General features: G+C 53.7%; 1 protein-coding gene across 1 annotated transcript in view; it reads left to right on the plus strand.

Annotated features, from left to right (window-relative positions):
- The first annotated feature begins 9386 nt into the window (after positions 1-9386).
- The window catches only part of ADCK2 (aarF domain containing kinase 2), an 18768-nt gene continuing 4878 nt past the window's right edge, over positions 9387-23276 (plus strand). Inside the window, exons 1-6 of the mRNA XM_049643044.1 lie at positions 9387-11256; positions 13160-13306; positions 15747-15875; positions 17890-17985; positions 20486-20737; positions 22141-22269. Coding sequence (XP_049499001.1) covers positions 10324-11256; positions 13160-13306; positions 15747-15875; positions 17890-17985; positions 20486-20737; positions 22141-22269 — 1686 coding nt within the window. The 5' untranslated portion in view covers positions 9387-10323. The remainder of the gene's footprint in view (positions 11257-13159; positions 13307-15746; positions 15876-17889; positions 17986-20485; positions 20738-22140; positions 22270-23276) is intronic.

The following is a 23276-nucleotide window of genomic DNA, read 5'->3' on the forward strand; positions in this document are numbered from 1 at the left end:
GCAGGGCGGGCTCGGCCGGCTGCCGCGTCCTCTCCGCCGGGCCGCGCGCCCCGCCGCCGCCGCCGCCGCCGACCCCCGCCCGCCGCCGCCGCTCCAGTGAGCTCATCCGCAGCTGGCGGGCGCCCGGCCCGTTGCCACGGCAACGCCTCTCCCAGGGCCGCGCGGACTCGAGCGGCTCCCGTAAACAGGACCTTCTGCCGGACTCTTCCCCTCGCCTTTTTTTGGGGGGTGGGGGGTGGGTAGGGCGACGGCGGCTTAACCCTTTCTTCGCTGGAGACCGGGCGGCGCGGTGTTCTCCGCCTCCGCCAGGCCCGGGGTCCATTGGCGCGAGGCGCCCGGCGGCGGCCGAGACCCTGAGACACAGGCACGGAAGCGGCGGCGACATTCCCTGCCCCCCTGCCCGTTTCGCTCCGTCGCCAAACGCGTTTGTGGGGCACCTACTACGGGTCGGGCGCGGCGCTGGGGTCTGGGACGTCCCGGGCAGCGAGTCAGCCGCCTCTGTTGCCCCTTGCAGCTTGCAGTCTGGCTGGGGCACCGACAACCAGAACATAGGCAACGAAAGCCCGGGGGCGGGGGAGAGGGGGCGAGCGCGGGGCACAAGGGTTCCCAAGCCTGGCGGGGGGGGAGTCAGGAGAAGCTTCCCAGAGGGGACACGACTTTATAGTGTCCACTGCCCCCGCTTACGTAGGGCAATCAAGGAACACAGATCGCGTGAGTTGGGACTGCCAGAGGAGGAGTACACGCGAAAATGCTGTGGGCTTCTCGTGCTGAGGACAATGGGGGGCCACGGAAGGTTTTTGAGCGGAGGAGTTCCCTGATGAAAGGGAGATGGAACTGACAGTGGTGATTTATGGGTGTGTGTGTGGAGGGGGTGGGGGGGGAGACTCCAGGCGAATCTCTATACCAGAGAAAAGTCACTCATGTCTTTAGCTCAGGGGCCCCTAGAAGGAAGGGTCTAAAGCCTAGGCAACGGGGGTGGGGGGTGTGGGGTGTGGGGGGGGGGGTGTGGGGAGATAGAGCCCTAGCCTATAAATCCACAAAAGGGGTGTGTAGGAGAGAGAAAAGAAAAACTATTGCGGAACATGGGGAACATTAGATACTGTCTAGGCAGTCCTTATAGACTGGGGCCCAAGATTTGAGGGACTAATTTAGATATCAAAGTCACAGAACAGAACGTCGCCTGGATGGCTCAGTGGATTGAGCATGGGAGTCTTGATTTCCACTCAGGTCATGATGTCTGGGTCATGGGATGAAGCCCTATGTGGGGATCCTTGTTGACCCGGGAGCCTGCTTAACATTCTTTCTCCCTCTGCCCCTCCCCCACTCTCTCACTCTCAAAAAAAAAAAAAAAAAGTCACAGAAAAAAAGCTGTGTCTCCTTAGCTCAGGGTTTTGCTCATTCTGTGAGATTTTTGAAGCTTTTCTAGAGCTTGTTAAAGCTTCCTAAACTCCATCATGCTATACCCACTTCAACTAAGCACAGTAAACTTCCAGAATACAAATTTGCAAGGTACAAGCAAATTACTTTTTTTAAAAGTATAAGCATTTAAATTATTGTTTTGTTTGCTGAAGCATCATTTAATACGTTTCCACTTTATTTTGAGAGAGAGCAAGCACACGAATGGGGGAGAGGGGCAGTGGGGGAGAGGGAGAGTGCGAGACAGAGACAGAGACAGCGACAGACAGAGAATCTTAATCAGGTTCCATGCTCTGCTCAGAACCCCATTCGGGGCTTGAAGCCAGTCTGGATCCCACGACCCTGGGATCATGACCTCAACCAAAATCCAGAGTCAGGCACTCAACTGATTGAGCCACCCAGGTGACTCAATACCTTTTCACTTTCTAAAAAATAATTCTAGGACTTGGCTTCAACGTTTATTACTCCCGGGGCTCTGGGTTATCATGGGCAAACTGGCAAAGTGGGGCAGATGGCAAATGGAGCTGAGAGCCCAGCTGGCTGCCTCCCCCAATCCTACACACAGCGCAGGCTGGTCACCTTTGATTCCGTGGCTTCCAAATTGCCAGTCCCACGTCAGCTGGACAAACCAAGAGGAGGCTGGCTGGGGAGCTCCTTAGTGGCAACTCCTTGGTGGTGGCCAGCACTCCTTCTGCTCCTTCATCTTTGAGCTCTAGACACTAGCTTGTTTTAGAACCAGACCCTGCCTCAGTTCCCTGGGGCGGACTCTGTTGAGTGGAGCCTGTGCTTTGCGACTTTCCATCCCTGCCTGCCTGTTGGAGCCCCCAACCCCACGGCTGCTCCTGTCTCTGGGCCTACCAGCCACTGTCGCCATGGCAGTGCTCGGCCTCTCCTGGGTGGCCCCGCCCCGCCTGGCTCTCTGGAGCTTTCCCAGCTGGTGTTTGATCCATCCCAAGCCCTGGTCTCCAGCCCCAGAGGTCAGGGTAGCCATCCAAGGTGAGGGCTGTGCACAGGAGCCTGGAAGACCCTCTCAGTGGTCCCTCTTCTCCCCGTTCCTGACACTTGACTGCTCCAACAGTGCCCCCGGCCCTCCCCGTCTGTCTTCGACGTCTCTCCATGTTGGAAAATGAGGTCTAGGGTAGGAGATACTGCCTAGCCTCAAGGCGGGAAAGGTGTGGATGGGAAGAGGGAGACAGAGTTGATTTTTCTTCATCTCGGATCCTGTTTTTTCCACCTAGGACAACCAAGGAGCGCCGCAGAACCTCTCTTACCCCTCCCTTCTCTTCCTTCTCTTCCTTCAGCATCCTGTCGAGGAGCACGGGCTCAGGAGCAGGTTGCTTTGCCTCTAACAGTGTCTTCATCTGTAAGGTGGAAGTAGCAATGGTTATAACCCACTTCATCCTGTTGGGAGGGATTAAAAACAGATCAGCAAGTAAATGGTGTGGTACTGGGTTTGGCCTGTTGGGGGCACTCTCGGTCACCTCCTGTTTGCTATTTTCCTAGGACAGCAGCCCATTTTCTCCTCTCATATCCGAGTGGAGACAGCTGGACGCACGTTCCTTCCTATCTGCCACAACCCTCACGTGCCTCCCTCTGGGGAAACAAAACCAAGCCAGTCATCCCACCCAAACTTCAAATCCAGGTTTGGTTTGTTCTTGGTCCCAATCAAATGTCATCCAGGAGGAGGGTCAGAGGCGCAGCCACCCAGGGGAAGCAGTGAGCAGGGCCCACACTGAAGGCTTCAGGTTCCTTTATCCTCTCCTGGCTGTGAAGGGCCCGTCTTCCGCGGAGATGGCTTTGTCCCCTCTCTTCCTCTCTCCGGGTGCCCTGCTGCCTTCGGTACTGGCATGGGAAGACCGGCGGTTGTGGGGGCCCATGAGGGGGCGCTGTGGAGTAACTGACGTTCGTCATCATAGACCCACTGACATTTCTCAGGGTACCCTGGAAATCTCAAAGAATCACTGAATTGGCAGCTAACACAATAACATAATTTTTGCCTAAGAACCATCTGTTGCATTTCCATGCCCTTAGCTTTGGAGGGTCATTTTTTTTCCCCCACAAAGAATTAAGGCATTCATCACTTTACAAGAACTAGTGTGTTTACGACAGAAAGCCGAGAACAAAGTCAAGGACATTCTGCAGCATTCACCGCCAGGCAGTTTCAGATGTTAGCCCTGCAAAGCCAAATACCCTCGACTCATATATTCTCTTCCTGTTGGGAGACCCAGTTGAACATCGAGGAAGGGACACAAGAGTGCGATGGTTCAGATTCTCTTTTCTGAAGTCAGATTTGTTTGTAGGAGCAGTTCTAGCTCTTCCTGTTCATTGTGATTCCAGAACATGCCAGGTCAGTCGGACCAGCTCTGGACTGTGCTCAGGACACAAGACTCCCGTCTTGCTTCTCAGAGTTTTCCTTGACCTACTTCCTGGCCAGCTAGACGATCTCCTCAAACCTGAATGGGGAGGCAAGAATTCTCCAAACGTTTCCATCACACAACGTTATGAGTTGGGTGCTGCACCCGCAGCCTCAAAACCTGCCAGCTCAACCCCCCTGGCTAACGTTCACCCAGGACCTGATCTCAGCCTTTAGACCTCCAGATAATTGCAAAGCCCTGCACTGCCTCTCAGAGGCCACACCTCGCTTAAAGGAACATATTTCTGGGAGGCCCTAATATCTTTTTTTTTTAATGCTTTTTAAATTTTTTTTTTTTACTTTTTTTTTTTTTAACATTTATTTATTTTTGAGACAGAGAGAGACAGAGCATGAACAGGGGAGGAGCAGAGAGAGAGGGAGACACAGAATCTGAAACAGGCTCCAGGCTCTGTGCTGACAGCTCAGAGTTTGACGCAGGGCTCAAACTCACGGACCGTGAGATCATGACCTGAGCCGAAGTCAGACGCTCAACCGACCAAGCCACCCAGGCGCCCCTTTTTAAATTTATTTTTGAGAGAGAGAGAGAGAGAGAGAGAGAGAGCGTGAGCTGGGGAGAAGCAGAGAGAGAGAGGGACAGAGGATTTGAAGTGGGATCTACACTGACAGCAGTGAGCCCGATGTGGGGCTTGAACTCACAAACTGTAAGATCATGACCTGAGCTGAAGTAGGATGCTCAGCTGACTGAGCCACCCAGGTGCCCCTTAGGTTTATTTATTTAGAGAGAGAGAGGGAGGGAGGGAAAGAATGAGTGGGGGAGGGGCACAGAGAGAGAGAGAGAGAGAGAGAGAGAGAGAGAGAGAATCCCAAGCAGGATCCACGCTCCATGCCAAGCTGGATGTGGGGCTTAACGTCACAACTGTGAGACCATGACCTGAGCCAAAATCAAGAGTCGGACGCTCAATTGACTGAGCCACCCAGGTGCCCCTGGGAGGCCCTAATATCTGATCTGCTTCCTCTATCTCTCAGATCAACTTAGAGCAAAATAGAAAATATTGCCCAAAGGCAAGCCAGGTGACATCTGACTACCCTCAGATGTCAGTGTGACCTTGGGCACGGCACCTCCCTTTCGCGGGTCTCAGGTGTCCGGGGAGATCAGGCCACTTGGCCCTCAGGCCCTACCCAGCTCCCGCCTTCTCAAACAGTCAGAAAAAGCACAAAGCAGCTACCGGTTCTCATTCTTTCTGCTTTTCCCGGTATGGCTGAGTGTTGCCAGGTAATGTTAAGATGCTGCAGAGACCAGCTAGGAGGGAGGTTCCAATAGCCTCTTACCAATGCAGACACAGCCAAAAAGAGGTAGGTGCCTTGCTCAAGGCCACTGCGGATGAGTGCCAGAGCCCGGAAGTACCCAGCCGTCTGACCCAGGACGACCTGAGTGGCTCTGCCAGTAGGACCACTAGCCGGGGCTACTGGTGTCATGGGCCTGGTTTGACAGCAGAGACGTGGAAGGCCCGGGAACATCAGAGCTGCGCATGGGTGGGGCCCCACAGAGCAGAGCAGAAAGGGGCCTCAAAGGTGGGCATGGCCAAGCCCCTCATCGAGGAGGGAGGGACCTGCCAGGACACCTGGCGTTGGCACAAGAGTGGCACCTGCCCCGGGTGGTGCCGGAGCAACCCCAGAAAGCTGGAAAGCGGGACTCAGAGGAGGGGCAATTCCTCTGACAAGCCCGCTAAGGAGAAAGAAAGGAGAACGCGGAAGGCGGCCAGGGGGCCCGCGTGAGGAAGGTCTGGGACAATCTTTGTGGCAAGTGGGGAAAGAGGTGGGCGAGCCCGCCTGCTTCAGCCTCGTCCCTGACTGTCCTTTTCCAGTGTTGTTTCTGATATTTTCTGCTCTGCAGGCTTGAGGAGTAGATGTACATGGGTGGCCCATGGCCAGCATTTTCATGCCAAGGTCCAGCTCTCTTAGGCGCCAACTGCAGGCCAGGTGTACCAAGCGGGACCTGGGGGCAGGATAGAGTCAGTCCTTCTCCAACGTTTTGTTTGCCTGATAGGGCCCTTGTATTGGGAGGGGAGGGGAAGCAGGGGTCCTAATGAAGGGGGGCTGGGTGGGGCCCGGGGATTGCAGCTTTACAAGCTCCCCAGGTGTTTTCGGTGGAGGTGGCTCAAGTCCCCGCCGGAGACATGCTGGTCTAGGGTCTGCTCGAGGCAGGACGAAGAAGGGGGTGCTGCAGCAGGCGTGCTCCGGGCTTTCCCTTCGCTGATATCCTGTTCTGAAGAAAACGAGTATGTGTGTTGAGGGGGGAGTGGCCGAAAGGGTCTCAACAGAGAACTGTCCTCCAAAGGAGCTAAGCCCAGTGGTTCTCAGCTGGGGGCAACTCAGCTCCCCAGGAAACATTTGGCAATGTTTGAAGCCATATTAAAAAAAATTTTTTTAACGTTTATTTATTTTTGAAGGAGAGAGACAGAGTGTGAATGGGGGAGGGGCAGAGAGAGAGGGACACACCGAATCCGAAGCAGGCTCCGGGCTCTGAGCTGTCGGCACCGAGCCCGACACCGGTCTCGAACTCACGAACCGCGAGATCACGACCTGAGCCGAAGACGGACGCTCAACCGACTGAACCACCCAGGTGCCCCATGAAGACATATTTTAAAGTCATAATCGGGAAAGGGGGTTTCCAGCATCAAGTGGGTTCCAGCATCCTACAAGGCACCGTTCGGTTTCCCCTCCCCCTTGCCCACCCCTCCTCACACACAACAAAGAATTATCCTGCCCCGAATGTCAAATGTGCTGAGGCTGAGAACTCTGAAGCCAGCCAATCCTGCATCTTTATCCCCTATCCTGGGGCTTTGAACAAGCACTGGCCCTGCATCACATCTGCTCTGTCACAATGTTCCATGGGAAATGCTAAAATCACAGTCATTTGGATCACATAAAAAGATAAGCACAGCCAGGTGGGCCTTTGCAATTCTCTTCCCGCACCGTCAGGTCTGGGAACCCCGAGGAAGCCTAGGTTGCAGGTCACGAGAGAATGGTGCCACCTAGTGGTGGCAGAGTTAACAGCATACGCAGGAGCATCTCCAAGAACTGGAAGCTATGAATAGTTTGCGGGCTTAGGTATCACGAAAATCTCTATGGAAAAAAAACGGAGACCACCCAAGTGAGAACAAACGGAGGCCGTGTATCCAGAGCTTTCTATAGCAAGGAAGTCAGCCATCATCACTTGCATGTGGCAGAGACTCAAATACAAGTGGCGACTCAAATGCTAGTGGGGACAGGTTATACAGAAAAAAAAAAAAGCACCAAATGGGCCCTAATTGGAGGTTGTTGGCACAGGGACGCTGGGGGCCTGGGCATCTCCTGTGACCGGTTTGGAGTAGACATCTGGCTTCCCGTGGTTGGTCCTGAGATGGAAGTTGGGGATGAAAATTAGAGAAGCTGGCAGTCATTGACCGAGTCCTGACTGTCCAGGACCTATTACCGCAGAGGCTGCAGGTCAGAGTTCCACCGTCATATATCTGGCCAGTGTCTGTTTGTATATTTGGTCTCTCTCTCTATTTAAGTTTATTTTGAGAGAGAGAGAATCCTAAGCAGGGTCGGTTTTGTCAGCACAGAGCCCGATGTGGGGCTCAGACCCACAAACTATGAGGTCATGACCTGAGCTGAAATCAAGAGCTGGATGCTTAACCGACTGAGCCACCCAGGCACCCCTGTTTGTATATTTAGTCTCTTAATTCATTCATCATTCCAAATACACTCCTGCTGTTACACATCCTTTTTTTTTTTTTTTTTTAATGTTTATTGATTTTTGAGACAGAGAGAGACAGAGCATGAACAGGGGTGGGTCAGAGAGACAGAGAGGGAGACACAGAATATGAAACAGGCTCCAGGCTCTGAGCCGTCAGCACAGAGCCCGATGTGGGGCTCGAACCCACGAACTGCGAGATCATGACCTGAGCCGAAGTCGGACGCTTAACCGACTGAGCCACCCAGGTGCCCCAACACATCCTGAAACAGATTGCATAAAATGACCCATGTGAGAAGCAGCTTGACTGCAGCAACATCTGCGATTTTTAAAGGCTGCCCCTTACAGGTTCTGACTTAGGGTTTATATTTGATATAACTGATTTTGCTGTCCATGTACCTTAATATGGATAACATCATTCTGCTCATTGACATTCACATGGGCCCCAGGAATCCCTCAACTTCACCTGCTTGGGTGCCTGTAGCTCCTTAAGAAGTTGCACCTTCACCACCACCATCACCACCACCACTAGCGTCCCACGACCCCCACCATCACCTCTGTTTCTCTGCCCCTTGGTGTCTAGAACCATGGGACCTTCCTTTGGCTTTTCAAGGTTAAAGCAACCCCCCCCCCCCCATCCTCACACTCAACTCCTCACTCAACTCCTTCCTCTTGAGGACCTTATTATTATTTTTTTAAATATTTATTTATTTATTGAGAGACAGAGACAGAGCATGAGGTGGGGTAAAGGCAGAGAGAGGGAGTCACAGATTCAGAAGCAGGCTCCAGGCTCCCAGCTGTCAGCACAGAGCCTGACACCGGGCTTGAACTCAAGAACCATGAGATCATGACCTGTGTGAAGCGGGATGCCCAAACAACTGAGCCACCCGGGCGCCCCAAGGACTTTACTCTTTATGTATCTGAACACCCTCCCATTCCTAACGCCTCTCTCCCTTCCTGTCCAAAGTAGTCGCCATGCTTTGGGTTCTTCCGATTCTTCCTGTCTTTCATGCTGTGTTACACTTGGAAATTGTACATTATGTGTTCCCCTGTGGGATCTCCCTCATAAGTGATCAGCTTGTAAAGTCAGGATGTGGGTCTCCACGTCCCCGGGGCCTAGCGTGATACCTAGTTCAGAACATATTATGAGCCTCGAGGCACCTGGGTGGCTCAGGGGGTTAAGGTTCCGACTTTGGCCCAGGTCATGAGCTCGCAGTTCATGAGTTCCAGCCCGGCAAAGGGCTCTGTGCTGACAGCTCAGAGCCTGAAGCTGCTTCAGATTCTGTGTCTCCCGTTCTCTCTGCCCCTCCCCTGCTCATTCACTGTCTCTCTCTCTCTCAAAAATAAATAATAATACATTAAAAAAATTAAAAACAGAACATATTATGAGCCTCGATAATATTACTAGATTCTGCTTAAGAGTTACGTATTGGGCTCAAAAAGCATTAGTTAAATGAATATGCCATTAGCCACTCCCCAATGTCCAAACACATCCCTAGATTAATGCAGCCTGGTACTCCTGGTCCAAGGATCACCTCCCTCCCCGACCCTCCTCACATTCTGCTTAGCTGAACACTCAACCTGTGTGCAGACCGGGCTTTCAGTTCACTGCGCGTTTCCACGATTTCTGTAAGGAAGGCTGCAAAGATGTCCATGGAGACCCAGAGCACGGGCAGAAGGGGAGGGCGTGGAAGGCCCTTCGAGTTTTGCGCGAAATCGATTTATGCAGTCCTGGAGCCGAGGGCGGGGACGAGCCTCCGCCGCGTCCGCGCCGCTTCCGCTTTAAGGGGAGGTGCCCGAGCGGGCGCGCCGGGCGCTCCCGGAAGACGCGGGCGGCACGTCCTCTGCGCCGGATCCTCGGCCCTCCGCACGCGGTCCTGGGCTCTCGGCGGCGGGTTCCTCGGCCCCGGGATCCCCTGTCCCCCGCACGCCCTTTCCGCTCTGGGCTCCCGGACCCCGGCCGCCTGACTCCCGCTCTCCTCGCCCCTCTCCCCCTTTTTCTCCAACCCGATCGCCGGCCCTCCGCACACCCTTCCCGCTGTCGGCGTCCGGATCCTCAGGCCCTCAACGTTGGGTCTCTGCACCCGCCCCTCCCAGCCCCCACCCGCCACCTCCCGGCCCCAGGCTCCTTCCCACCCTGGTACCCGGGGTCTGGGTCTTCGGCGGTCCGTACTGCCCACCGCCCCGGCTCTCAATCCCTTGACCCGGGTGTACCTTCCTGCCTCCCCCGCACCCCTCCCTCCTGGCTCTCAGCACCCGCGCTCTGCGCCACGACCCTCACCCGCACCTCCACCCAGCCCCTCCTCGCTGTGGCCCTCCGCGGGTGCCCGGCCAGCGATCTGGAGTGGGGTGGCACCGCCTGCGCGGCCACCTCGCCGCAGGTCGCGTCCCCGCTCTGGGCCTGGCCTGGCGTCTGGCTCGGCCCCTCCGGCCCTCGCAGTCGGTGCAGTTCTGAAAGCCCCCGAAGGCGCAGGCGGCCTCGGACCTTAGGTCTAGGCGAGGTACCGGGAGGGAGCTCGGGGTGGAGCCGGGACGGAGGGGCCGGGCTGCGAGGCCTAGGGGGCGCTCCCTGCAGGGCAGGACCGGGAGCCAGACTGAGCTCCGCTTGCACTCGCATAGTTAGCCTGCACGCGGGCTCTGAGCGTCGCCGCATCTTGCTGCTAGCCCACTTTTAAGTGGGATACTCAGCTGTGGCCTGGACTCATGTCAGCCTTGCCCAGAGCGTGAACATAGATGGGTGCCCTTTAAGTCGAGGGCGGGCAACCTAGGCGGGGGACCTGACCTCTGGGAGAGGATGGTGACCCCCTGGCGTTTTTCTGTTAGGGTCTGCTTGTCGTACCTAAGAGGTTTTGAGCTCAGACAGGAACTCGGCCTTCTAAGATCATCTGGGTGCTCTCGTAATGCCAGACTCTGTTGGTTTCTGCTTGGCACTTTACCCAAACTTATCTCAGCCTATGGAGACGTTGGTGAGGGGGGCCCTGAGAGCGTGTGCCAGCAAAGAGCCAGCTGGAGTGACCTAGCTGAAAATGGGCCACCCCAGAGAGTCTCCCAAGAGGGGCCGCTAGGATGCCTCCTTCTGCACCTCCGTATCTGGCTCCGGGCTGGGGCTCTCTTGATGAAATTCTTCCCCCTCCTTCTCTTCTACCCCCTCACCTACCTGGCACCCAGCATCTCCAGCCTCTGGCTCTATCTGCTTCTGAAAGCCACGGAGACCTCGGGCCCAACATACATCAAACTGGGCCAGTGGGCCAGTACCCGGCGGGATCTCTTCTCGGAGGCTTTCTGTGCCCAGTTCTCCAAGCTGCATGTCCAGGTGACCCCCCACCCTTGGACTCACACTGAGCACTTCCTGCGGCAGGCATTTGGGGAAGACTGGGGAAGGGTCCTCTGCTTTGAGAAGAAGGAACCTGTGGGTTCAGGCTGTGTGGCCCAAGTGTACAAAGCACGTGCAAATCCCGCCTTCCTGGAGAATGTCAGCATCCAGAGACTTGCCGAGGCCTCCAGTCTGCAGCCTTCTTCAGAAGCTGGGGCAGTCGGGAGGCTGGGAGAGCTCTTTGGACCCCTGGGAAAGGGGTGGAAGTTTCAAGGAAGTCTTGCCGACCAGTCATTTCTAGAAAGGCTGCTCCTCCCTAAAGCTGACCCGGATGGATCAAATGCAGTCCTGTCTCAGTCTTCAGCACCTGCCCACCAGTCTGAGCCAGATCACCTCATCCCTGTGGCAGTGAAAGTAAGTGCTCTGATGTTGTCACCTGTCCCTCCTGTCTCTAAAATCTCACCGACCCCACAGAGCTGTCCCCGATCAGAAACCCCCATTTGCAAATCACCCCACATTACCTTCCACTGATTTCTGTTAGCTTGACCTTTATCTGACTGCCTATGCTTTGCAAGCTGTTATTTCTTGGTTCTAGGGAGTGGTTGTGTGACTAGTCTAGTAAAGGCAAACGAAGAGGGTTTGGGGTCCGCTGCCTCTGTGGCTAGAGGAACCACCCAATGGACCCACTACTCTGGGGTCAGGGTAAGTCACAGACAGTGTAGGTTAGATACCATGTGGTGAGCCCAAGATGGCAGTCTTCATTTTTACAGAAGTGGCTCCCTTGTCTCTTCATTTCTTTTTTTTTATTAAAAAAAATTTTTTTTTAGATGTTTATTTACTTTTGGGAGACAGACAGAGTGGGGGAGGGGCAGAGAGAGCGGGAGACACGGAATCCGAAGCAGGCTCCAGGCTCTGAGCCATCAGCACAGAGCCCGACGCGGGTCTCGAACCCATGAAGCGCAGGATCATGACCTGAGCCGAAGTCAGATGCTCAACCGACTGAGCCACCCAGGCGCCCCTCTTCGTTTCTAGTCACCCCTGCCTGGGCTCCATCAATTTTTAGTCTCCGCACTTTTCCATTCCCTTTCAGCATGACCCCGGGGGTCTGGCCGACCCAGGTAGCAGGTACCCCTGATGCTCTCTTACACCTCCTTGGAAAAAACCCTCCCAAGCGTTCCTCAGTTCACACCTACTGAATCACACTTTCCAAGAGAGGAAGCTGAGGCCTGTCTTTTTATAAAGGCTGCAAGTGATTCTCATGAGTAGGCATGTTTGGGGAACACTGGACCAAAGTATCCTCTGCTCTGTGGAAGCCAAGGAGTGGGTGCCTGCATGATTTAATCTGTTCTCAAAGAACAGATGTTATGTTCTGCATGTTAGATGCATGATTTAATCTGTTCTTCGTGCCTCTGAAGTAGCCATTTCTTTAATTTCTATTTATTTATATTCCCATTTTATTCTGGAAAGGACTTGAAGTGGGGGTAGGGACTGTTATCTTCATGTTTTCAAAAGTGGAACAAGGGCGCCTGGGTGGCTCAGTAGGTTGAGTGTCCGACTCTTGATTTTGGTTCAGGCCATGATCCCAGGGTTGTGGGATCGAGCCCTGCATCAAGCTCCACGCTGAGCATGGAGTCTGCTTGAGATTCTCTCTCTGTCCCTCTGCCCCTCTCCCCAACTTGGATGTGTTCTCTCTCTCTAAAAAGAAAACGGAAGAAAAGCCAGAAAACTTTAAAAAGTGGAACAGGAGGCTGAGAGGTTGAGTACGTGCCCAGTTTCGGACTGGGCAAGAGTTGCAGAATAAACAGGCATTTGAAAGCAGACTCTTCCCGTCCCACCGTGGTGCATCCTTGCTGGAGTTCTGTGACTCTAGATCCTTATCCGACTCAGGCTTTGGACTACCTGACTCATTTACCTGGTGTGCTGGCTCAGTAAAATGCAGATTTCTGGTCCCATCCCCAGGGTAGGTGATTCACTAGGTCTTGGAGGAGGCCCAGCAGTCTTTGTTGTCACGAGGCACCCCAAGGTGACTTTTATGCATGCTAATGTTTGGGAGCCACTGACCTAACCTTAATGTATTTGGAAGGAAAAGCCCATCTCTTCTTCCCAGCAAAGCCAAGTGCAGCACAGAGGAGTTGCCCTGAGCATCTCCTTATCGAAGGCACATGGGAGTGAGGGCGGCAGGAGCATCCCGGGTGTCGGGACCCCATCCGGTTTTGCTCTGATGAGCATCGGGCTTGGCTCTCCTTTGATGGTGGGACCCAGCCCTGTCTGGGTGAATGTGCCCTCCTGATCCCTCTTCTGTCTGTCTTCCTGGCAGGTGTTGCACCCTGGCTTGCTGTCTCAGGTACAGATGGACCTGCTGCTGATGAAGACGGGCAGCCGAGTCCTCGCGCTTTTGCCAGGAGTCAAGTGGCTGAGCTTGCCGGAGATAGTGGAGGAATTTGAGAAGCTCATGGTCCATCAGGTGAAGCCTCCTTCCCTCGGTTGTAAATAGCATCTAACATAGTTCTTGCCGTTGGCCGTTTCGTAAATGCTGAATGAATGCGTGATTTCCTAGAATGTCGTGGCTCGTGTGGTGTAGTAGTCGGGGTAGGTACTGCTAACTGACATAACCAAGAATACCCCAATCTCAGAGGCCAAGTGCAGCGAGGTTATTTCTTGTATCAAAGTGCCATGCAGATGAGCCGAAGGAGGGAGAGGGGACTCTACTTCATGGTTATCCAGGGACCCAATTTCCTCCCAAGTTTGGTGCTGCCATCTTCAACCTGGGTCATCTAGGGTCCGTGTGGAGTGGAGAGAGAGGCCACTGTGGCCTTCTTAGTCTACAGGTCAGAGCTTTAATCGCACGGGCCCAATGTCACTGCAAGGGTGCCTGGGAAACACCATCTTCCTTAGCGCCTGGGAGGAAAGTACCAGGATCCTGGTGTTACCTGTGTCATCTGTGTTACCTGTGCCACAATCGATGGCTGATGTCCAGGGTGAGAAGAATTAGTGAAGTCACACACTGTGCCTTTGCTTTGTTTCATTTCCAGGGTTTTTGAGTAGACAAGGACCTGCTCCCTGTCCAGGACCCTTGGGATACTTGTTTAAGTAGCCGGACTTGGTGAACATGTTTTGGGGGCAGCCGGGGCTTCAAGTAGGCAAGTGCACTGGCTCCCTGTTGGAGAGTGCAGAAACTGGCCGTCTTTCAAAAGCAAGGTGCTCAGTCTTCATTTCTGTCCTCTGATGGAAGGTTTTAAGTCCCGGGCGGGGATGCATTTGAATGTTTAGAAAGCTTTGCTTTATGCTGCGGGCAAGGTAGTTTCCATGATAAAAGAAAATTAAAATAGAGGAAATAGCTTCTATTCCAGCAACCAGCTCTGCATCACTGTCATTCCTACCACCCCTCCTCCAAGTCCGATAGACACCATGGGGTGATGGGGGAGATTTTCTCGTCCATAAGGAATATATAGTACGCAGAAGGGGACTGGCCCATAAATATCTGCAAAGAGCACGATCCCGGTTATAGTAGGAGTCTCTCCAGGTTCACGTGGGTAGAGCTGGGGCCCGAGAGGGGAAGTGGTCATTCTGTCCTGAGGGTCAGGCTCCCCAGACTCCAGCTGAGTCTTGAAAGGTGAGTGGTGTTTACGGTTGGACCAAATGGGGGAAGAACATTCCCATCAGAGGGACTAAGGAAGGCGAAGGGGATGGGGAGCATGAGGCAGGCCAGGATGTTCAGCACCGAATAGACTGGCTGAAGCTAGAGTTCTGGGAGGTGGAGGAAGCGGGAGGCACAAAGAGATGGAGCTCAAGAGAGCAGTGGGGGCCAGACAGTGAGCCACCTTGGATGTCATCCTAAAGAATTTAGGCTTCGTCCTACAGGTGGTAAGGGGCACCAGCAGATGGATTAGAGAGAGGGAAGATGGGGGTCAAGGAGCCCAGTGCCTCTTTTGGCTGGGAGTCACCCTGGGAGCTGTAGTGAGGGGGAAACGGGGGAGTGGATCCGAGAGAGGTGTGGCTGCAGCCTTGGTGGCCTGGAGTCACAAATAGTGTGGAGGACAAGAGAGGGGTAATCTGCAGTGACTCCCAGGTGACTGGCTGCATGGGGGGCGGGGGGAGTAAATTCCGTTGAGACGTGGAGTTCAAGGGTGGACTCCATTCAAGACACGGAGTGTGGGCTTCTAGGAAAAGAAGTGTGGAGTTGGTAGCGGGGTCTGGACGGGAGACCACGGTTCTGTCGTGAGGAGGTGCTGGCTGAGGACGTGAGGGGATGGAGAGGGAGAGTGGAGGCTGGTGGAGGTCAGCAGCTGAGACCGCGTGGGGGCACACAGGGGAGGAGTGGCCAGGAGACCAGACCTAGACGGAGCGGTTGGAGGCAGGGGGAGGACCGGGGGAGGGAAGGGTGGGTGCCAAGAGAACTGTTCAGGAGGAACAGGGTCATCAAGGGCACCGGTAGCAGGTGCCTGGAGAGATGGGAGCGGTCCCTTGAGTGGCAAGGGAACGGCTTGCCGAGCGGAGGGAGCTGCGTCAGCGCAGTGGGCAGAGGGCAGCGCCGGCCCCTGATGGAGGTGGACCTCAAGAGGGGGACAGGTCTAGGGCTGGTGGAGGCCAGAGGGCCACCGGAGAGCACGGGAGAGAAAGCCCTGGGACGTGGGCAAGGGCTCCGTGGCCTGGAGCCACGCGGGGTGGGCAGAGAGGGAATAGCGGGGAGGCAGTGGAGTCCAAGTGCGGCGAGGGGGTCTGCAGCTGTGGCTTCCAGGAGTTCCCGCAGCCAAAACCGCCCTCCCTTGTCTCCTGAGGAGTTCTGCAAGAAGGCAGGTGCAGAAGGCCGCTGCACGTGGTGACTCACTAGCTTGCTGGCCATCCAGATACTGCTCTCCCTGGGCCCAGGTTACCCCTCATCTTTTCTCTCCACTTCCCTCTAGATCGACCTGCGTTACGAAGCTCGGAACCTAGAACACTTCCAGTGCAACTTCCTGAATGTGAATTCTGTCAGATTCCCCACCCCTCTGCGTCCCTTTGTCACCAGGGACGTCTTGGTGGAAACTTATGAAGTAAGAGTGAGCGCTTCCCAGGCTGTGCCTTCCACTCACAGCTGGGCCATCTCCGCTGTTCAGTCTGAAAAGGCAAAAGCCAAGAGAAACTGAGGGCAACTCAGATATGGCATGAGGCAGGGAGGTCGTGTAGCGGGGTGGCTGGGAGCCTGGGCGTGACTTCAGACTGTCCGGACTTGAAAATCTGCTTTCTTTTTTTTTTTTTTTCTTCATATGTCAAATTGACAGAGATTTTATTTTACTTTATTATTTTATTTTATTTTTTTGAATTTAATTTATTTTTAAAATTTACATCCAAATTAGCATATAGTGCAACAATGATTTCAGGAGTAGATTCCTTAACGCCCCTTACCCACTTAGCCCATTGCCCCCTCCTACAGACCCCTCTAGTAAACCCTCTGTTTGTTCTCCATATTTAAGAGTCTCACGTTTTGTCCCCCTCCCTGTTTTTATACTATTTTTGCTTCCCTTCCCTCATGTTCATCTGTTTTGTCTCTTAAAGTCCTCATATGAGTGAAGTTGTATAATTTTTGTCTTTCTCTGACTAATTTTGCTTAGTATATAATACCCTCCCGTTCCATCCATGTAGTTGCAAATGGCAAGATTTCCTTCTTTTTGGTTGCCGAGTAATACTCCATCGTGTATATATCCCACATCTTCTTTATCCATTCATATATTGATGGACATTTGGGCTCTTTCCATACTTTGCTATTGTTGATAGTGCTGCTATAAACATTGGGGTGTGTGTGTCCCTTCGAAATGGCATACCTGTATCCCTTGGATAAATACCTAGTAGTGCAGTTGCTGGGTCATAGGGTAGTTCTATTTTTAATTTTTTGAGGAACCTCCATGCTGTTTCCAGAGGGGCCGCACCAGTTTGCATTCCCACCAGTGGTGCAAAAGAGATCCTCTCTCTCTCTGCATCCTCACCAACATCTGTCGTTGCCTGAGTGGTTAATGTTAGCCATTGTGACAGGTGCGAGGTGGTATCTCATTGTGGTTTTGACTTGTCTTTCCCTGACGATGAGTGATGTTGAGCATTTTTTCACGTGTCGGTTGGCCATCTGGATGTCTTCTTTGGAGATGTGTCTATTCATGTCTTTTGCCCATTTCTTCACTGGATTATTTGTTTTTTTATAGATTTTGGATACTAACCCTTTATCTGATATGTCGTTTGCAAATACCTTCTTCCGTTCTGTCGGGAAAAACTGCTTTCCATTTTATTTGCTGGTGACTTCAGTTTCTTGGTGTATAACAGCAGGCACCTGCCCCTGCCTCATAGGGTTGTTCCAGGACACAGTGACACATTGAATACAAAATGCCTTCAGCAGAGTTTACACAGAGAAAGTGTTCAGCAAATGTTTGTGTCACATCATTGCCCTTAGCTGTTGCCTGGTTCAGCCTCCTTTATAAAGATAGTAATGGTGAGATCCAGGGAAGTGACACGAATGACCTGGTGTTACTAGCTGTGTGATCTTGAGTAAGTTATTTAAACTCTCTGGGCTTTAGTTCTTTTATTTGCTCCTGAGGAATAACAAGATCTGTCTTAGCAGGCTGCTTTGACAATTAAATAACTAACCTGTGTGAACTGTTTCTTTACTAGCTCTTTCTTGTCTCTGCCCTTTCATCGTCCTTTCCATTTCCCTGCCCAAGGCCATAGAGCTCATTCACGTCCCTGTTGACTGACTTTTGATCAGAATCTAGTTCTCCTGGGGTCTGTTCCTGTCTTCTCCCACCATCTTACAGCATCTCTTACCTGTGGGGGGCAGAGTTGTGGGTTTCCTCTGTAAAATGGGACTTGTTTTCCTTTGAGAAGTGTTCTAGAAGGGATAAGTAAGTAGATTAAAATTAACTTGTGGGTGACAGATTCATAGGGATTCTAAGGAAGGAAAAACTCTTGAGAAGAGTAGGGATGGGAAGGCAGTGCCCATGTGTCACGTGGGGATGAGGAATACGTGGGGAGTTCGGCGGGCTTTTCAGGGTAAAGCTGTCTCTTCCTTGACCTTTCTTCAAGGAAAGTGTGCCTGTGTCCAGTTACCAGCAGGCGGGGATTCCTGTAGACTTGAAGAAGAAGATTGCACGTCTGGGGATCAACATGCTTCTGAAGATGGTGAGTTCATGGGCATGGAGAGGGTGCCCCAGCCCAGCATGTGGTCAAATCTCACGTGGGAAGATGGTGGAGACACTGGTCGGCTCCCATGGGCGGGAAGATGAGGAAAGCAGCAAGCCGCCATCTTGAAAATCTGCTCTAGGAAGAGCTGAGCCACCCACCACGACCGTTCATTCTACATCTTTCTGTTAAGCGCTTTCTTGGTGGCATGTGCTTGGTCACCATGCAGGGTGCTGTGGGAAGAGTGGGGAGCAAGACCCAGGCTCTGCCCAAGTTGCCTACAGGTTAGGCAAACAGCGGAAGATACCGTATGTTAAATGGTACTTCATTCATTCAGCAGTGTTTATGGAGCACTCTCTCTGTGCTCAATAAACTAAATTGAGTGCTGACTTTACAGTAGTGAGCGAAACCGATATGATCACAACGTTCGTGGGACTGTCACTCATTGGGAAGACAGGCCACAAATGAGTAAATGATACACAGGCACAAGAGGGTCATTTAGGTGGGGCCCATCCTAGCCTCAGGATTCATTCAGAAAGCGATGCCATCTGAGCTGAGATGTAGAGGAAGTCTAGGTGTCACCTACGAGGGCTCAGCCTGATGATGTAAATGAACTGATGCCCGTAAAAGGACATAGTGAGCCCTAAGCAGTGTTAGCTTCCCCTGTCATCATTAGTACTAACAGCAGCAACTGGCATTGATAGCAGCTCACGTGTAGGAGTAAAGAAAGTGGGCACTGAGGTTATCCAGGGTCTGGACTCTCCCTGGCAGTTGGCACAGAAGGGAGTGGCTGAGGGATGGATGGCATGTTGTAGGCAAGAGAGAGGATATGAGCCCAGGTCTGCAGCATGTGGAATACGGGTAAGAAGGAACCAGGTGTGTCGGCACAGTGGGAAGAAAGAACCTGCGTGACTGGCATGGAGCTGTGGGGGCCGAGGCCAGTGGCCAGAGCAGGGCAGGGGTGAGAAGAGGAGCTCGGAGCTGGCCTCTGGTGGAAAGTCAGCAGCACCCCCCCACCGCTACCACCAGCTACTCCCAGAGAAGCCAGATTGTCTGGGGAGAGCTGGGTGTTCTCTCAGTCGGTGCAGTGGGAGTTCAGTGGGGAGAGGACTTTGTCCCCAGCAACAGGGCTCCAAGGGGCACCTTGGGCCAGAGGGGAGGGTGCGGTGGGGGCAGCCAGGGGGGAAGGCAGCAGGAAATAGCACGCAGAATTGGGGTGATCGTGATGGGTTCCAGCTTGCAGAATCAAGGATGGGGGTGAAAACTGGGGGGCCAAGGGGACAGCAAGGTGCCAGGAGGTTCAGCCCGGGGTCAGGGGTCAGCCAGCCTCTGGAAACCACATCCTGCAGGTGTGCCAGCCCTGGCTTCTCTAGTTCCAGGATTTTCACCAGGGCAGCGGGCTTTCTTACCTCCTTCACAGCCAGAACCTGGCCCAGGAGGGCCTCTGGCCTGGGTCTGCAGCCAGTAGGAGGTAGGAGGGTGTCCCTGAGAGCCTCTGAGGCTCTTCTTCCCCTTTGGAAGGATTGCTGGTGGTTTCTGACCACAGAGATGAGCTTTCATAGGAGGCAGATCCTGTCCCACCAAGTCACACCTGACTTCCTGTCCGGCATTGTCCTGGGGCTTTCTTTCCTGCTTAGTAGTTTTGAAGCCACTTCTCCCCACCCACCCGATGCTGTGTGCCAGTGTGGGTTGTTGGTATCATGGTTAGACTCTACCGTGTGGACGGATGGAGGGAATGGAGGGGATGTCTGATTAATGAAATGTTTTTCTTTTTTTTTTTAAAAATTTTTTTTTCAACGTTTTTTATTTATTTTTGGGACAGAGAGAGACAGAGCATGAACGGGGGAGGGGCAGAGAGAGAGGGAGACACAGAATCAGAAACAGGCTCCAGGCTCCGAGCCATCAGCCCAGAGCCCGACGCGGGGCTCGAACTCACAGACCGCGAGATCGTGACCTGGCTGAAGTCGGACGCTTAACCGACTGCGCCACCCAGGCGCCCCTGAAATGTTTTTCTAAAAAGGTGGTACCACGAATTTTAAGAACATAGAATTTGGGGGAACCTTTAAACAATGAGTAGATAATTCGTAATTAGAATATCAATTGCTCAAACTACAGTATAAAAATAAGTCCTTTGAAATGCAGTTTGGCCTTTGATTTTTCATGTTCCCTTCTAATCTTTTTTAATGTTCTTTACTTTGAAAATAACTTTTCTCTTAAAAATGTCAACCTGGCCTTCGGCAGTACAAATTCTGAAGTGAGAACAGAAGCCACGAGGCTTTATAAAATGTACACCTCTTTGCCATTGTACTCAATCGACGTGGGGCTCGAACTTACAAACCGTGAACCCTGAGATCATGACCTGAGCTGAAACCCAGAGTCGGACACTTACCCGCTTGAGCCACCCAGGCAGCCCCCACCCCTGTCCCGGAAGCTTTTTCACGTGTGGTCTGGTGGTGATGGGGTGGTGACTCAGCCTTGAATGGCACTGATCTCCTTCCAGATATTTGTGGACAACTTTGTCCATGCAGACCTCCACCCTGGGAACATCCTGGTCCAGGGCGCCGATGGTCTTTCCAAGAGTCAAGAGGCACGGCTGCAGCAGGTGGATGTCTGCGATACGCTGGTGATGGCCATGACACCTGCCCCATGCCCGCTGCGCCTGGTGCTGCTGGATGCCGGCATCGTGGCCGAGCTGCAGGATGCCGACCTGAGCAACTTCCGGGCAGTTTTCATGGCTGTGGCGATGGGCCAGGTGAGACCCACTGGGCCGGCAGGAATCGGAGATGATCTTTTAGGCTCTTGGAAACCGTGGGGTTTCCCTTGTCAATCTTGTTAATGCCTGCCTTGGCCGGGGGTGCTCTTGATGGACGCAGGTGGAGTGGAGTGGAGAGGGGAGAGGGAAGGAGAGGAGAGGAAACGAAGCTATCCAACGGGTCTTTGGTCAGAATGCGCCGATGCCCACGCGTGACGCCCGTTCTAAGCAGCTCACAGTTTGGGACAGCATCCCGAATGCTGTTTCGTACTGGTAGTTTCTCTTCCCTCCTCAGCAGGCATGTGGGTGGGCACTGGGAACGCCGGCTTCTCGTCTGAATAACGGCTGGCCTGGCCTGTGCCATTTGCTGCAAGACGACAGGCTGGTGAGAAGCAGCAGCTTAGAGACCTTACTCTCCAAGTGTGGGGAGATACCTTGGAATCTGGAGTGGTCTTTAACCCCCAACCCTGTGGCTCGGAGGGGCTCAAGTTGCTGAGAGTGATTATTTACAGAAAGGGATTCAGCAAAACCTCCACAGAGTCAACTTCAGGTACAACATCAAGAGTGACAGTGAAGAAACCCTCTGGCCAATGATGTGGAATTTTCTAGCAAAAAAGACCCTGCCAAAGAGAGAGCTGGTTTAAAAAACAAAAAGGCAAAATTCAGGGGAGGCTCTGCTTATTTAGGAGGCTTCTGAGGGGCCTCGAAGCCCCAAAGGCTCAAGCCCCAAAGGCTCGAGCCTGAGACCTTATGAAAGCATCCCCTGGGCCAAGGTTAAACACTGAGGTGCAGTGGCAGGTGGAGGGTGGGGGGACGTTCCCCTGCGCAGGTGGGGGAGACAGAGCTTGGCTCCTGGGGTGGCTCTGTGGGAGGTGAAAGGCATTGTAGTGACCACTCGGGTGTTCGGGGAGACCGGGAGGCTCTCTGGTCAGAGGGCGCCCTGGGCAGAGGAGGCGGAAGGCTGGAGCGCAGAGGTCAGGTCGGCTGTGAGGAGGGAATTCTCCTCGGGCGGGGAGAGAGCCCACGAGGAGAGTGTGGCTGGTCCGGTCCAGCAGCAGGTCCTGGTGACTCTGGGGGATGGGCTGATTGGTCGGCAGTGCCTCGTGGAGCGCGAGCAGCAGGGCACTGGTTTTGCCCCGTCCCCTGTGTGGCTGTTGAAGGTGAAGGAGGCGAACACAGCCCCTTGCCCTGACTGCACTGGAGCCTGTGGGCTCCCAGCGACCGACAGAGGCTTTGAAAGTCTTTGTTTGGTCACCAGGTATTTTGGAGTGGGTATAATTAGAAAAGCTCAGGATGGTAGACAACTGAGGTGGAAGCAACTAGAATACAAAGCAGTTTGGGCAGAGTGTCCAGTTTTATGGCCTCTTGACTCTACCGAGTTTCCTTTCTTTCACGTCTTGCAGGGCCAGAGAGTGGCTGAGCTCATCCTGCATCACGCCCGGGCCAGTGAGTGCAGGGACGTGGAGCGGTTCAAGGCCGAGATGGCCGCCCTGGTGACTCAGGCCAGGAAGAACACCATCACCCTGGAGAAAGTGAGCAGGCCACTTGAGGGGCAGAGGCCTTGGGGTGTTTACTGCCCTTGCCCTCGGATGGAGCAGAGGTTGAAGGGAGACCTGTTCGCAGGGAGAAGTCTTGAGTGGGGTTGAGCGTTAAGGCAGATAAAGAGCGCACGTTTCCTCTGCCCACGTCTTCCGGGTGCAAGGCGACCCACTGGAGGCCCGGCTCTCAAGAGTGACTCCTCGACCAGGTTCTCCTGGTGGCTGCTGGGGCAGGGACATTTACAGTGCCACTCTCCCACCCATCCCCCATCCAGGTTGTGGCCCTTCTGCAGCTTCGCCTGTGTCTGGAGCTCAGCTGAGTGGGGAGGGAAGGAGGACGAAGGCCCCGGAGCAGCGAGAGGACATGCCTAACCTTCGTGTCCTTTATTTACAGCCGAACCAAAGCCCACTTGGTGTTTTATACACAGTTCTAACCCGTTTTCTTGCCAAGTTCATGGCCTACACTAGCAGGAGCAAGTCAGAGCAAGGAGTGGCCCCCTGTAGCGAGGAGCTGGCACACTGGCACTGGCCATGTGGTGTATTCACCTAAGATTTCTGTGCGCCGAGAGGGATGGGGTCCATGGGCCCCCAGGCTGGACCGTGGCGGGGGGCTTGGAACTCAGTTGTGCGATGGGAGCTGGGCTTGTATGTATGCGGTCCTTTCTGGAAGTTGTCCGAGAGCCCCTTTCCCGACGTCTGGTGTGTGTGTTTGCGGGGGGCGGATCGGTGGGGTGGGGTGTGTGTGTGTGTGGTTGTGGGTGTGTGTGTAGTTTGTGTGTGTGGTTATGGTGTGTGTATAGTTGTGTGTGTGTGTTTGTGGGTGTGGGTGTGTAGTTGTGTGTGTGTATGTGGTTGTGGCTGTGTGTGTGTGTGTCTGTGCGTGTGTGGCTGTGTGTGGTGTGTCTGTGCATGTGTGGCTGTGTGGGTGTGTGTGTTTGTGTGTGGGTGTGGTTGTGGATGTGTGTGGGTGTGGGTGTGTGGTTGTGTGTGTGTGGTTGTGT

This window comes from Panthera uncia, chromosome A2 (genome assembly GCF_023721935.1).
Source record: "Panthera uncia isolate 11264 chromosome A2, Puncia_PCG_1.0, whole genome shotgun sequence".
NCBI lineage: Eukaryota > Metazoa > Chordata > Mammalia > Carnivora > Felidae > Panthera > Panthera uncia.